A 14,184-nucleotide genomic window follows, 5' to 3' on the forward strand; every position below is an offset into this window, starting at 1 on the left:
ATCACTAGTCTTGGGAATGAAAATAATACTTTAAATCTGAAGGAAGAGAATTACATGCAAAAGCCCTACAATTGTTTCTATCCTAACCTAGTTTCTGTTTAGATGATAAAACAAGCCTATTCCAAAAGTCCACACTATGTACTGTTTATGTGTGATAACAGTCCAAAATAGTCTTCCAGGAAAAAAAAAAAAAAAAAACAGTAATGTAAACCACTGCAGGAGACAATGCCAATATAAACAATTTTGTATAATCATGGTAATATATGACCAAATTTTATAAAATCTTGATCCAGAATTAAGAACAAAGAACAAAATGAGTAAACTACATAGTATGTGAGAAATGATAATGCCATGGAAAAACAGAGAATAAAGAGAATCAGGAATGTCTAGGGAGAGGATGGGTTGCAATGTATATATGTATGTATGTATGTATGTATGTATGTATGTATTTTGTATTGTTTTCAGGAGTTGAATTTAGTCATCACTTACATGTACCACCCAGTGCTCATCACAAGTGTCCTCCTTAATACCCATTACCTATTTAACCCATCCTGACCCACCTCCCTCCATCAACCCTCAGTTTATTCTCCATGGTAAAGAGTCTCTTATGGTTGGTTTCCCTCTCCTTTTCCCCCCCTTCCCATAAGTTCATCTGTTTTGCTTCTTAAATTCTAATATGAGTGAAATCATATGGTATTTGTCTTTCTCTGACGGACTTATTTCACTTAGAATAATACACTCTAGCTCCATCCACATCGTTGCAAGTGGCAAGATTTCATTCCTTTTGATGGCTGAGTAATATATATATATATATATATATATATATATATATATATATATATTTCTTCTTTATCAATGGACATTTGGGCTCTTTCCATAGTTTGGCTATTGTGGATACTACTGCTATAAACACTGGGGTGTATATACCCCTTCAAATCTGTTTTTTTTTTGTATCTTGGGGTAAATATCTAGTAATGCAATTGCTGGATCATAGGGTAGTTCTATTTTTAACTTTTTGAGGAGGCTCCATACTGTTTTCCAGAGTGGCTGTACTGCGTTGCAGTTTTAAATAATGTTATCAGAGGGGCACTTGGGTGGCTCAGTAGGTTAAGCAGCCGACTTCAGCTCAGGTCATGATCTCTTGGTTTGTGATTTTGAGCCCCATGTCGGGCTTTGTGCTGACAGCTCAGAGCCTGGAGCCTGCTTTGGGTTCTGTCTCTCTCTGTCTCTCTCTCTCTCTCTCTGCCTCTCCCCAACTTGTGTTCTCTCCCTCTCAAAAATAAAGATTTTAAAAAATTAAATGATGTTATCAGAATAAGTCTTAATAAAAAAGGCTTATTCTAAGCAAAGACATGAAGGAAAGGAGGGTAGCCCTTCTCCCCGTCTTTTGCTTGATTAATTCTAACTCATCCTTCAGATCTCAGCTTCTAAATCACTGCTCTGGGAGGCTCTCTTTCATCCCCCACACAAGTTCCTACCACTGTATGTTCCCATTACGACACATATTTCTTCTTTGTAACATGATTACTCATTCTATATTGAACTTCACCATACCTGTGTTAAGTCCCAAGAGAACAAAGATTGCCTCTTTTATTCACCTCTGTATCTACAGGGCTTAACAGTGCTGGAAAACGCAGTCACTCAGATATTTGTGAAGTACTGAATATATGAATGCAAGTGGGGCACACTCAGAAAAGGAAAAAGAGTCCAGAATTGGCATGATGTATCTCAGTACCACAAATAAATTGATCCTTTTATAACCAAGGGTGAGAAAATCAAAAACTGAGAAAAGGGGGTTGGAGATGAGGCAGAGAGATCACCTGAAACCTGACCACCCAAGAAAGCCTCAGTTATGAAGCTAAAGAGGCTGAAGGTCATGGAAGGCATTAAGTGGATGAGGATCATTGTTAAATTTATATTTTGCAAGAATCACTCTTGATTAATGTGGAAAGCAGATTGGTGGGTATCTTCTAATAGCCATTCTCTTCTTTGTTAGTAACAGAGCTCCCATTTTTTAACTGGGTAAAAAAATGATGAGTAAGAATAAAGTGACATCTCCCAGCTTTCCTTGTGACAAGGTCTGACCACATGACAAATTTCTGATGTGCAACTTTTAGGATGTGTCCTTAAAGGGAGGGGGGCATGCCTCTTCACCCACCCCCTCCTCCATTCTGACCCTTGGAATGTTTATGTGATAAGTAAAACTCCATCTTGGGTCACAAAGTTGAGAGTCATACCACTGATACAATAAACAGAAAGCTGATGAGTATCGGTTCTCAGTTGACTGTGATGCCACACCAGTTTTGGACTAGATTTTTACTTGAAAGAATAAAAGTTTGTAAGTCACTGTCATTTTCAGTCTGTTACGTATACCTTAGCTAAATGCTAATCAAAGCAGTCCAGGCTCAAGAAAGAAGCTGCTAGGTGATTGCTGCTGTAATCTTTAGAAGAGCTGATGAAAGTTTGACTAAGGTAGTGACAAAGGAGATGGAGAGAAAAGAAAGGGTTCAAGAAATATTTAAGCAGAACTACAATACTTAGAAAGTGAGTGAAAACTAGAATGACTGATTTACTCCAGATGGAGGCTTTCAGGTGTTGACTGATCCGTGAATATGAAGGGTAGAAGATACCAACCAGTGAGATTTTGAATGAAAAACACCTCCAAATCATTGGCAAAAGATCAAAAGTTCAATGAAGATTCATTTCTGTCTCTTCTCATACAAAGCCTTTCTCTTGATATGTAAATAGTAAACTGAGCTGGGAGGAACTTGAAAGATGTTCATTCATTATTTGCCAGGCACATATTATGTGCCATATTATGTGATAAGGATACAATGGTGAGCAATACAGACATGGGACTGTGACCTCATGAGGTATATAATTAATTACCAACTGTTAGAAGTGTTACATGCAAAAAACAAGAGCAATTATGGGAGCTGGAGTCTAGGAAGAGTTATCTGAAGAAACAGCATGTGAACTAAGTACTCAAGAATGAATAAAAGTTAACTACGTAAAGTAAGGGGGAAAGCACTGCAAGCCAGGAGATAGCAGGTGCAAAGGCCCTGAGATTGAATAGCACATGACAGATTAGAACTGAGAAGGCAACGTGGTTAGAGCACAGAGAGGGAACAAGTGAGGTGTGGTTCAATTCAACAAACAGTGCTGATAGTCCAATGTTTGACAGCCAATAAAATAAAGCTGAGATGGGCAAGGGCTGGATCATACAAGGCCTCACAGGTCACATGTAGAATGTGTTTTATCCTAAGAAGAATGGGAAGCTATTGCAAGGTTTTAAGTATCAGTTTGTATTTTCTGACCTATGAATGGAGAACAGATTGGAGGGATGCAAAAGTGGACATGAGGTAGTAGCAATTGCAGTAACCTTGGTGGAAGATTGTGAAGACAGGGAGAAGCAGACAGAATCAAGGGCTATTTAGAAATGTAAAATGCTGGGGCGCCTGGGTGGCGCAGTCGGTTAAGCATCCGACTTCAGCCAGGTCACGATCTCGCGGTCCGTGAGTTCGAGCCCCGCGTCAGGCTCTGGGCTGATGGCTCGGAGCCTGGAGCCTGTTTCCGATTCTGTGTCTCCCTCTCTCTCTGCCCCTCCCCCATTCATGCTCTGTCTCTCTCTGTCCCAAAAATAAAATAAAAAACGTTGAAAAAAAAATTAAAAAAAAAAAAAAAAAGAAATGTAAAATGCAAACTGATGGGATTTGGCAACTGAATAAGGGGATGAGTGAGGTTCCTATCTTCTGCAACTGGAGAAGTACTAGGTATAAGATGAAAATTGATGAGGAAAATATGTTGAGGTGGGGATGTCAATCAAGTAACTCAGAAGAGAGATCTGGGAGTCATCAGTAATTGAAGCTTGGAGTAGGGAGGAAACGATTCTAGAAAAATGTCTGAGAAAGAACAGGCCCTAGAGAAATCTTTAGATGTAAAGGCCAGAGACAGGTGAGCCTCAAAGGAGGCTATGAAGCTGCAGTGAAAGTAGCAGAACCATGACTGGAATCACAGACACCAACAAAAGACTGCTAATGATGAGGAACTAGTCAATACTACCAGATGCTATTGAGAAGTGAAGTAAACTGAGGACTGGGAAATCATCACTGAATTCAGAGATATGAAAGTCACTTGGTGAGCCAGGGTAACCTCATTAAGAAGGGTTTCAATATAAAGGTTGTAGAAGTCAAAACAGAGTGGGTGGATGAATGGGAATGGAGAGTGCCGAAGTATCCAACTGTTTTTGAGAAGTTAAGCTATAGAGTGGGGGAAAAAATAGGATGGTAACTGGAGAAATAAGGTAGGGTGGTTTGCCTGTTGTTACAGGAAGTCTTTAGCATGTTTAAACAATGGTGAGAATATAGTAAAATAGGAAAACCGATGTCGGAGATTCCCAAAGAAGGAAGGACTAGGATTTAGGGCAGGAATAGGCATTGGCCTGAAGAGGCATGCTTGCTCTGTTTACACAGGAGGGAAAGAGAATGATGCAGATGTAGGTGGGTGACCAAGTTTTGTTGAGATTTTGTGGGAGCTCCCAACTGATAGCTTCTACTTTTACCTATGAATTAAAAAAATGTTACCTGTAGAAAACTTGAGAGAATGGTGAGGGTAATAAGAGGTTTAAGAATATTGGTTTGAAACAGTCATTGCAGGGAGAGACTAGAAAAAATCTGGTGGGATTATAGGGGTTGAGACCCCAGTTGACGCTGGTAATCATGAATTCATTGTGATGTAAATCTGCTATGTGGTGATTTCCTTGGGCTTTTAGCTGTCCAAATGCAGGCAGACAAATGTCTTATTTTATCAGATTCCAACAAAGAGATGACAAAGAAATTTAGTCTGTTCCAAGAGAGTGACTGGAATTTAAGCTGGACAGGAACAGAAAGACATAAGGTGTTAGTGGAGAGAAGGTAGAATCAATGGCTTGAATGCTCCAGTGAAATCAAAGAATAATAGTAGAGAAATAGATCAATAAAGTGGAAGGAATACAGTGAGTGAATAAGATGCTGGTAATTGTGTTTTAAAGATGGAGCAGTTTGGGGTAATGACAACGGCCAGGACATAACTAAGGGAGTGGGTGGCTAAGATAGAGTGAAAATTATTGGAGACTGGGTGAAGGAACTTGACTGGGTCAAGAAGCCAAAATATTGAATGGACTGTCCATGTAATATTAAAGTATCAAGGGATTGATAGGAAGACCAAGGGCTAGCTATTTAGAGGAAAATAGGAGAGTGGTGGTTACTAAGGACAGTAATGAGAAACTGTAGTACAGCTGAATAGGTTCCAAGGAATCAGACTTTGCAAACAAGTTCTAAAGCTACAATGGCAAGAACATGAACGCTGTCTCCAGTATGTACATATAAGGGATAAAGCTTTAACACTTATTCTTGTGTTGTGCTTGAAACATCACATTGTTTTCGTTATGCCAATGGCTATCACTTTATGGCAAGACCGGAAGGAGACGTGACTAGAGCAGATGGATAACAGGGATAACAGGAGTAGGATTCTTCTTCCAAGTACTGAACATATTTATAAACAGAGAGGAAAGAAGAGGTTAAAAAGTTAGAGATTAAATGATGGATTAGATTGAGATACCTGTTTTTCCCCATGCCTAGGGACAGGTTGGGTACAGATGAACAAGCAAAGATAAGCCTCTGCAAGTTCAAAGCCTTTAGAGCCAGACAGATTTTGTTCCTGGTCCTTCTCCAGCAAGCAGAAGTTATGTGGCATGGAAACCCAGACAATTCACAATGGAAATTTACTGGCGCAAGGATACACACGAACATCCATGCGGAAGAGTCCTCTCAGCAGCAGCAAAATATTCTAGGTCCCCATTCCCCCCATCTTGGAATTGTTACATTTACAAGTGGTTTCACCTGCACTTGTACTTTTCGAGGACAGAACTCTATTGAGTAGACATGAAGCCACTCAGTAGGGAAGTTCCTGGTCAGCAACTTCTACATTCCTAACAAAACCTTCTGTTCAAAGTATAGCAGCTAAAGAGGCAAAAAGCTGTTTGGAGCCACTTTTCTTAAGAAGTAATTATGTATAAGATGGGGTTCTGGTACATTCTGGATTCTTGCTTCTTCATCCATTAAATGGGAATAATACCTCTTACTTGTAGTTTTGCTATAAAGATTAAGACATATCACTATCAGAACCCATATGAATTGGGTGGTTTAATGGATATTTTGAGGCAGCCTGGTGTAGTAAAAAGAACATGGATTTTAAAGTCAGATCTAGGGGCACCTGTGTGGATCAGTCGGTTAAGCATCTGACTCTTGATCTTGGCTCAGGTCATGATCTCATGGTTTGAGAGTTTGAGTCCCACATCAGGCTCTGCACTGACAGCACAGAGCCTGCTTGGGATTCTCTCCCTGTCTCTCTGCCCCTTCCCAACTTGTGCTCTCAAATATAAACAAACATTAAAAAAAAAAAAAAAAAGTTTAGGTTTATATTTTAAAATAGGGTCTGCTACTAAAGAATTTCAACTTCCTGATCCACACAGGGGAGAAAAATGTCTCTTTTGTGCATGGTTATAAAGAGTTTAATTATTGTGGGAGCCAATGTCTAAGAGCTTCCATTTCCTCTGTAAAAAATAGAACATGGTCACCTGATGGGGGGTAGTTGAGGGTGAAGTGGGGGATGAGAGCAGTGAAGGTGTAAAATAATTGCCATAGTAATTATAGGAGATGAAGGGCACCTGGGTGGCTCAGTCGGTTAAGCCTCCAACTTCAGCTCAGATCATGATTTCATGGCTTGTGAGTTCAAGCCCCACATGGGGCCCTGTGCTGACCCTCGGAGCCTGAAGCTTGCTTCGGATTCTGTGTCCCTCTCTCACTCTGCTCCGTGTCTCTCTCTCTCTCAAGAATAAATAAACATTAAAAAATTTCTTTAAAAAAAAAAAAAAAAGAGATAAAACACACCACGAACTGAGAAAGGATTGATTGCCTGTTGGTAGTGAGGGCTTGGTTGAGGTTGGAGACCTTGAATATTTAGTGGCATGCATTACACAGCCGTGTTTTTCTCTGGCAGTCTGAACAGAGGACCAGAAAAGATAAAACAGCTGGAATGATACAACAAGGACACAGAGGAGGCAAGAAAATGTGGTGACAGAGTGATAGGCCATTCAGGCTGGTGAATACAGAAGTAAATTCCACAAGGAGGGCAATAATGAGGGAAAAATGGAGAGGCTCAACATAGAAATAACAGAACAGAGACAGTGGAAACAATATGGGATAGAGGATAGAAGAGCTGGAATCAGATTATAGACATGCAGGTAACATTAAAGAGGTCCCGAAGATTTGCATTATCCCTTTTGCCCCCCATAACTACCATCATCTACTTCTCCCTTGGGTTCCTCTCCCTCAGATCTGGCTGTATTGCAGAATATGGTCCCTCAAGTTTCCCCTTTCTGACCGCTCCTGAAGACAAGCACACAGACCTTCTCTATTTAAATGCTGTACTGCTTATCCTGGGGAAGAGGGAAAATAGTAAAAAAGTAACAACTTGGGGAAATGGTTGAAGTTCCACAACACCCCAAAATTCATATAGGTTTCATCTCTGTTCTGGGACTACTGACTTCCCAAGAGGCAGTCCCTAGAAGCCCTGTGATTTCTTGATCTGTTGTCCTTAGAGATCTCCTCTTTTCCCTAAATTTAGCAGAATTTCTTCTTGAAAGATAGAGTCCATGAAAAAATAGTTATGAATGAATGCATACCTGGCTCACAAATGAGCCATTTAAGTCAGACAGACTTAAGTGAAGGACAGCTAGAAAGAGCTCTCATTTTCTCTGTCATTTGGGCAGGAACCAGCTTCCTGTTGCTATTACCAACATTAAAATTGTACCCACAGACCTTGCTTTAACCAGGCGCCGGGGAATCTTCTACACATAGAAGGCAATTTCTCCACTGCCAAGGCTGAGGCCAGCAGATATGCAATAACTGACAGAATAAAGGATGTTGCCAACAAAGTGGGCAAAGCTTCCTGCCCAGAACATAAACCAAACAGAGTAAAAGCGGGTTTATTGGCTCCAGGAAAAGGAGCAATAGTACCCAGCTCTCAGGCAATCCCTCACTCTACATACAGGCTGCATTCAGCCCAAGGTCCACTGGCTCCTTCAATTTGAGGGTCCATCCAGTGCCTCCCTTCCTGGGGTTGAGGAGGGCTAGCTGCCTGATGGTGAGGTTCCGGGCTGTTCAGCAGCAACACCTGGCCCAGCTGAGGCAGCCTCGTAGTCTGCGATGCGGCGCTGTACCAGAGCAGGCATGAGCTGCACGTAAGCGGCCATGAGGCGGTGGTTGGAATGGATCAGCTTTCCAGCACAGCTGTGCAAACAGGCCTCCTGGAAGGAAGACAGGGTGAAGCAGAGGCCAAAGGTGTCCTGTCGGGTCCGCCTCCTTCCTTCCCATCCCTAACCTAAGGGTGAGGGTCGTAGAAAGGCCAGGGCCAGAGGCAGGGGGAGTGGCGGTTGGGAAGGATCTACGGCGCACCTCCCTACTGAGTTTCCCGCCTAACCTCCTCAGCATCCAGAGCTCGGTGGTGCAAGCTGGGCACGCAGCGCTGGAAGCAGAGTTCCGTCATCCGATTGTAGACCAACAGGAAGTCCCGCAACTAAGAGAAAAGGGGACAAAGAACTCAGCGGTAAGGGGGCAACTCAAGGCCGCATCGCCCGAGATTTCCCAGGACCCTGTGCCACAGCCCTACATTCCCAGCCCTCAGATCTCCAACCAAACGGACAAGGATGCTGGCTGAACTTATGGCCCTGCAGCGACTTAGCGCGCACTCACGTTTCTCAGCTGCTGCTGCTGCTGCTGCTGCTGCTGCTGCGGCTCCTGCGGCTCCATCGCACCACCCGCGCACCCTACGTCACTTCCCCACAGCTTCTTGGTAACGCCCCGGAAGTGATCTCTCCTCCCTCCCCAGGGAATGAGGGGTTGGCTCAAGGATCGCCCTGCCCCGGGCTTTAACGTCATCTCCGCCCTTATAATCTGCGACGTGGCCGGCTTCTTCTGCCCGGGAGGGGACGTCACTTCCGCCGAATCCCTGACCTGCTGCTAGGATCGCGACGGGAACTGGAGCCCGAGGTCCCCGCGCGGCCCGGGCCTGGCGCCCTGAGGGGAAGAGCGGCCCGGCCCGAGGTGAGGAGGACAGACTTGGGCGAGGGGAAGTTGAACGCACGAACCTGCCCTGAGGGAAAGATGCCACTGAGCTCTGGGGAAGGATGAGGACACACCTGATGCCCAGGTGTGAGGGGTGGGGGGGGCGGGGACTCACACACCTGGGGGACATAACTGACTTTGGAAGGGATCACCTATGTCTTGGGAAAAAGAGGCTTTACTCAGAGGCCGGGAATATACACCAACTGATTCAACTAAGGCCTGGAGGGGGGGGGGGGGGGGATGAGGAAGAGGAGGTGCATGAGATGGAGGAGAGGGAGACCCCTGAAGAAAAGGGGAAGAAACACTACAGGAGTGTGAAAGGCCAAGCAGCAATGGAGAACATACCTGAATGGGAGGAGTAGGCTCCTGAGCCTTGGAAAGGGGTTAATCGGATGGGGGGAAACAGCTGCATGGGGATAAGCTTCAAGACAGCACAGACTTTATCTCTCTTGGTCAGTGCTGTGACCTCAAATAATGCATGAGACATAGTAGGCACTCATTAAATGTCTGTCAAATGACTGAATGCATGAATGATCACCGGGGCCCTGGTGGGATTGAGGGTTCACAAGAAGACACCTGGGGCCCGGGTGTGCATGTGTAAAAATAATGCACCTTGGAGAGGAGAAATACATATCTGTGAGAAGAAAGGAGTCGTGGCCAAACCCCAGAATACTCAAGTCCTAGGACAGCCTCCAAAACTTCTGAAATGGTGGGGAAACCTTTCTTTCTGGAGTACTGGCCAGTTTCCAGAATTGTCTGTGTTGGGCTTTGCAGGGCGCTGGGGTGGAGACTTTGACTCCAATCCCTTCCCTAGCCATGACGGACGGGATCCTAGGGAAGGCAGCCACAATGGAGATCCCCATCCACGGGAACGGTGAAGCGGGGCAGCTTCCTGAGGATGATGGGCTGGAGCAGGTGCTTCTGTTTGATTCTTCTCCATATTGTTTCAATTTAGGAATCCCAAATCATAAGCCCTGGCCTTTCACCCCATTCCAGTAGCCTTACCCTAACTTATCTAACTCCCTCCAATCTTTTTACAAATCTTCGTTCTGATTCTATGCAGACTTCCCTTGTGTGCTCTCTCTGTGATGCTTCAAGCTTGTTCTCACCCCCCAAATGCTTCAGCTGCCCCTATGTTCCTGAAGCCCCCCTCTTCTCTGGCCTATAGGACCTCCAGCAGGTGATGGTGTCAGGACCCAACCTCAATGAAACCAGCATTGTGTCTGGTGGCTATGGGGGCTCTGGTGATGGACTCATCCCCACAGGTATGAATGATCAGAACAGGACAGGAAGCTTGAGTGGAGAGAGGGAGAGGAATGGTTCTGGGGAGTATAGGATGTGTCAAAGAAAGCTTGAATTATGACTGGAGATCTTGGGAACTTCTGCTAGTATGAACCTTATGGACTGTCCTCAGCCCAGGGTTGTCCAGTTGCTCCCACTTGCCATTTAGCCCCTGAGATGTGTCCATTTGTTCTTTCTCTGCTGCCACCACCCAAATCATGTTAAGAACTCTGTTTCACAGAAGTTCTCCCTGCTCTAGAGCTTGAGCCTGATTTGGAACTCTGAAGCTTCTTAGAGTTTTACTTTAGACTCTAAAGCTTAGAGGAGCAAACAGCCCTGAATCTCACACTGACTAAGATTCCACATGGGAATGTTAGGTTTCTTGCTATCAGGATCCACCATCCTTGACCTGCCACCCCATATTCAGTGTATTTTTTTCTGTTTCCTCTGTCCCCGTACACCAGCAACTCCCTCCCCCACTCCAGCCCCCATCACCACCTCAAAAGGAGGCCAGATGTATATTGGGATATGGGTCTTAGGGCACAAGGTATGAGTTCTTCCTAGTGAGTAGGAGAATCTCATTGTCCCTAGTTTCTGCTACTTCAGGGAAGCAATTTTCATATGCTGGGTGGGAGGTACGGGTGGAGCCACAGAGACATCTGATTATGTCTGAGAGAGGCTGGTGTCAGAGAACTTGGTCCTTTAGGGTCTGGCCGCCATCCGTCTCACAGTACCACTCCTGCTGGCCCCGGAGATGAGGTGGCTCGGGGCATCGCTGGAGAGAAGTTTGACATTGTCAAGAAATGGGGCATCAATACATATAAGGTGGGATTTAAGTACCTTTCCCTTCCCCCAGACTTCCCCTGGGTACCTTTTCCCCATCTTCTGAATTCCACTATCCCATCTACGGCTGAGACTAGGAGCCTGGGGATGCTAGGGTAGATACCTGTTTGGAGGGGCGGCGGGGGGCAGGGTGCTAGGGCTCTGACTTATTCTCCCACTTCCCAATCAGTGCACAAAGCAGCTGTTGTCAGAAAGATTCGGCCGAGGCTCCCGGACTGTGGACCTGGAGCTAGAGCTGCAGATTGAGTTGCTGCGTGAGACGAAGCGCAAGTATGAGAGTGTCCTGCAGCTGGGCCGGGCACTGACAGCCCACCTCTACAGCCTGCTGCAGACCCAGCATGCACTAGGTGACGCCTTTGCTGACCTCAGCCAGAAGTCCCCAGAGCTTCAGGTGCCTTGGTCAGGCCAAAGAGGGTGGGGAGACTGGGCCCGGGCCCTCCCAGGCAGTCAGCCCTCAGCCTCCCTCCCTCCCTCCCTCCTGCAGCCCAGAGGGAGAACCCCTCCAGGGTGGGCCCAGCCCTACCCCCAGCAGCACTCACCTGTGGAGGCAGCCTAAGGGTTTGTACAGAGGTTCAGAAGTTGGAGGGGTGGGGGAGATGGCACACTAGATGCCTCACAAGTAACCCTTCTCTGCATCAGTGCTCGGCCTAATCAGAGCCCCTCCCTTGCCTGCTGCACTAGCTTTCCCTATTCCAGTCCTGTGAACTTATCTGAGAACCCCACTCCCACATTCCTACCCTAGGCATTTCTGGGTGGTCCCACTAACTTTCTGGCTAAGAGAGCCTTGCTGGAGGCAGTCCTTGGTTGTTCCAGTTTCAATGGCTGTTTCCTTCCTGGGGAGGAGGGGAATGAGGGCCCTACAGCTTGATTCAGGTAGGAACTGTTACTCAAGGCCTGTCCTCCCCTTCTGCCTTCAGGAGGAATTTGGCTACAATGCAGAGACACAGAAGCTGCTGTGCAAGAATGGAGAGACACTGCTAGGGGCTGTGAACTTCTTTGTCTCTAGCATCAATACATTGGTCACCAAGACCATGGAAGACACACTCATGACTGTCAAACAGTATGAGGCTGCCAGGTGTGGGCACCAGCAGGGCCCAGGGTTTTGGGAGTTGGCTGGCATGGGTGGAAGTTTGAGCTTTGGGGTCGTAAGAATTGAGGAAGGAAAGGAAAGTATGTGTGGACACAGGGGTGGAGACCAGCCTGTATTACCCTTCCCCAGGCTGGAATATGATGCCTACCGAACAGACTTAGAGGAGCTGAGCCTAGGCCCCCGGGATGCAGGGACGCGTGGTCGACTCGAGAGTGCCCAGGCCACTTTCCAGGCCCATCGGGACAAATATGAGAAGCTGCGGGGAGATGTGGCCATCAAGCTCAAGTTCCTGGAAGAAAACAAGGTGCCAACCCCACCCCTTTGACCCCAGTCCACTTTCCCATCTATAACACTGACCTTCTACCCCTAAGACCCTCCCCATCACTGGATGGGGAAATGCAGCCTGGCTAAGAAGTGGGATCTTTCCTCCAGCCCCTTCAACTCCTGGACCTTTCCAGTCACCTACCCTCCAATCCCTGGCCCTTTTCTATTGGAGGATTTGGTTGCTGATCCCAGGAACATAACTGGGAAAAATCACCTCACCCTGGGCTGGGGTACCAGAATGCCAGACCCGGCAAATCAAGTCAGGTTTCTCCCATCAGATTGCCCTTATCCTTTGACTCCGTTAGTGGAGGTCAACCCCCACCCTGAAAGCACTATCAGAGCAGAATCCATGTACCCCTGGTCTGGGCTCAGGCTCAAGAAGGGCATCTGAGTCCAGTCTCAGCTGACCCTGCTGGACCCCCAGATCAAGGTGATGCACAAGCAGCTGCTGCTCTTCCACAATGCCGTGTCAGCCTACTTTGCTGGGAACCAGAAACAACTGGAGCAGACCCTGCAGCAGTTCAACATCAAGCTGCGGCCTCCAGGAGCTGAGAAGCCCTCCTGGCTAGAGGAGCAGTGAGCTGCTCCTAGCCAAACCTGGCTATCAAGAAGGACATTGGGAGAGGCAGTCCCAGGGTGGGAGAGATTGGACATGGGACATCCCTTGCCACCTGCCCTCTGGCTTGGGTTCCCTTTCCCTTGCTGGGGCCTCATACCAGTTTTGCCCACACTGCTGTGGTAGGGAGGGGGCCTGCAGGCCCGGCAGCTGCTGCCCTGTCCTTTATCTTCCTGGCCACTGGGCTTCATTCCCAGATCTTTTCCTTCCACTCCACAGCCAAAGGCTATGACAAAACCACTCCCTGGCCAATGGCATTACTCCTCAGGCCTATCCCCAGCTCCTGGGGTGTGCCCCCTGACCAATGGCAGAGTCTCAAAAGGCCCTGTCAGCCAATGGCAGCTCTTCTTGGGCTCCCCTGAGCCAATGATGTTGCCTCCAGTACCCTTTGTCCCTCCTCTATGCGTCCCCAATGCAGAGAAGGGGACTGGGACCAAAGGGGTGGGGATAATGGGGAGCCCCATTTCTGGCCCTGCATCTGAATGGGCTTCCCCTCACCAACCCACCCAGTTTAATTGTGCTTAGAGCCCTGGAAGATTGGGACCTAGCACTAGGAATAAACCTTTCATAAAAGCAGGCCCAGTGAGGTCAATTTGTGGCGGGGACTCTAGGAGGGTGGGCTGGGTGGAGAAATACTCAGTCTAATCATACACCAAAATCCTATCAAGTCAGAAGAGCAGAGGCCAGATAGCTGAAGTCACAGGTTTCAGGAACAGTCTGAGATCCTACTCTTCCCCCAGCCCCAGCTGGAGCTGAAGCTTTATTTGCTCTTTAGGCCAGCACCGAGATAGCTATGGTCTTAAGAGCATGGGGCCTAGAGGGGGTTGGGCCCGCTGACCTTCATCATCCATTCATTCATACAGCAA

General features: G+C 46.7%; 3 protein-coding genes across 4 annotated transcripts in view; 1 reads left to right on the forward strand and 2 right to left on the reverse strand.

Moving 5' to 3' along the window:
- The window catches only part of DNHD1 (dynein heavy chain domain 1), a 92,971-nt gene extending 84,999 nt beyond the window's left edge, over positions 1–7,972 (reverse strand). Inside the window, exon 1 of one of the 2 annotated variants that reach the window (XM_078433151.2) lies at positions 7,860–7,972. The gene's annotated coding sequence lies outside the window, so the exon portion shown is untranslated. The remainder of the gene's footprint in view (positions 1–7,859) is intronic. The other variant, XM_078433148.2, reaches the window with a different exon arrangement.
- A 38-nt stretch (positions 7,973–8,010) lies between these two features.
- Positions 8,011–8,922, reverse strand: TIMM10B (translocase of inner mitochondrial membrane 10B). Its single transcript, XM_060605872.2, has 3 exons — positions 8,793–8,922; positions 8,521–8,616; positions 8,011–8,347 (listed from the first exon to the last, which is right to left on the reverse strand). Exons 1-3 carry the CDS (start codon positions 8,847–8,849, stop codon positions 8,171–8,173), a joined length of 330 nt encoding a protein of 109 aa, XP_060461855.1. The 5' UTR covers positions 8,850–8,922; the 3' UTR covers positions 8,011–8,170.
- Positions 8,923–9,010: 88 nt separating this feature from the next.
- On the forward strand, positions 9,011–13,894 carry ARFIP2 (ARF interacting protein 2). The gene is made up of 8 exons (XM_060605870.2): positions 9,011–9,143; positions 9,939–10,079; positions 10,333–10,429; positions 11,152–11,270; positions 11,458–11,679; positions 12,206–12,363; positions 12,508–12,682; positions 13,127–13,894. The coding sequence occupies exons 2-8, from the start codon at positions 9,981–9,983 to the stop codon at positions 13,280–13,282; spliced, it is 1,026 nt and encodes a 341-aa protein (XP_060461853.1). The 5' UTR covers positions 9,011–9,143; positions 9,939–9,980; the 3' UTR covers positions 13,283–13,894.
- The last annotated feature ends 290 nt before the right edge of the window (positions 13,895–14,184 follow it).

Source organism: Panthera onca, chromosome D1, assembly GCF_046562875.1.
Source record: "Panthera onca isolate mPanOnc1 chromosome D1, mPanOnc1 haplotype 2, whole genome shotgun sequence".
Taxonomy (NCBI): Eukaryota; Metazoa; Chordata; class Mammalia; order Carnivora; family Felidae; genus Panthera; species Panthera onca.

Coding starts and splice junctions, on each gene's coding strand:
- TIMM10B (XM_060605872.2), bottom strand. CDS start 8,849: ATGGAGCCGCAGGAGCCGCAGCAGCAGCAGCAGCAGCAGCAGCAGCAG. Junction 8,617..8,792: donor AGCAGCAGCAGCTGAGAAAC/GTGAGTGCGCGC, acceptor CTTTTCTCTTAG/TTGCGGGACTTCCTGTTGGT. Junction 8,348..8,520: donor GAGCTCTGGATGCTGAGGAG/GTTAGGCGGGAA, acceptor TCTTCCTTCCAG/GAGGCCTGTTTGCACAGCTG.
- ARFIP2 (XM_060605870.2), top strand. CDS start 9,981: ATGACGGACGGGATCCTAGGGAAGGCAGCCACAATGGAGATCCCCATC. Junction 10,080..10,332: donor AGGATGATGGGCTGGAGCAG/GTGCTTCTGTTT, acceptor TCTGGCCTATAG/GACCTCCAGCAGGTGATGGT. Junction 11,680..12,205: donor AGAAGTCCCCAGAGCTTCAG/GTGCCTTGGTCA, acceptor TTCTGCCTTCAG/GAGGAATTTGGCTACAATGC.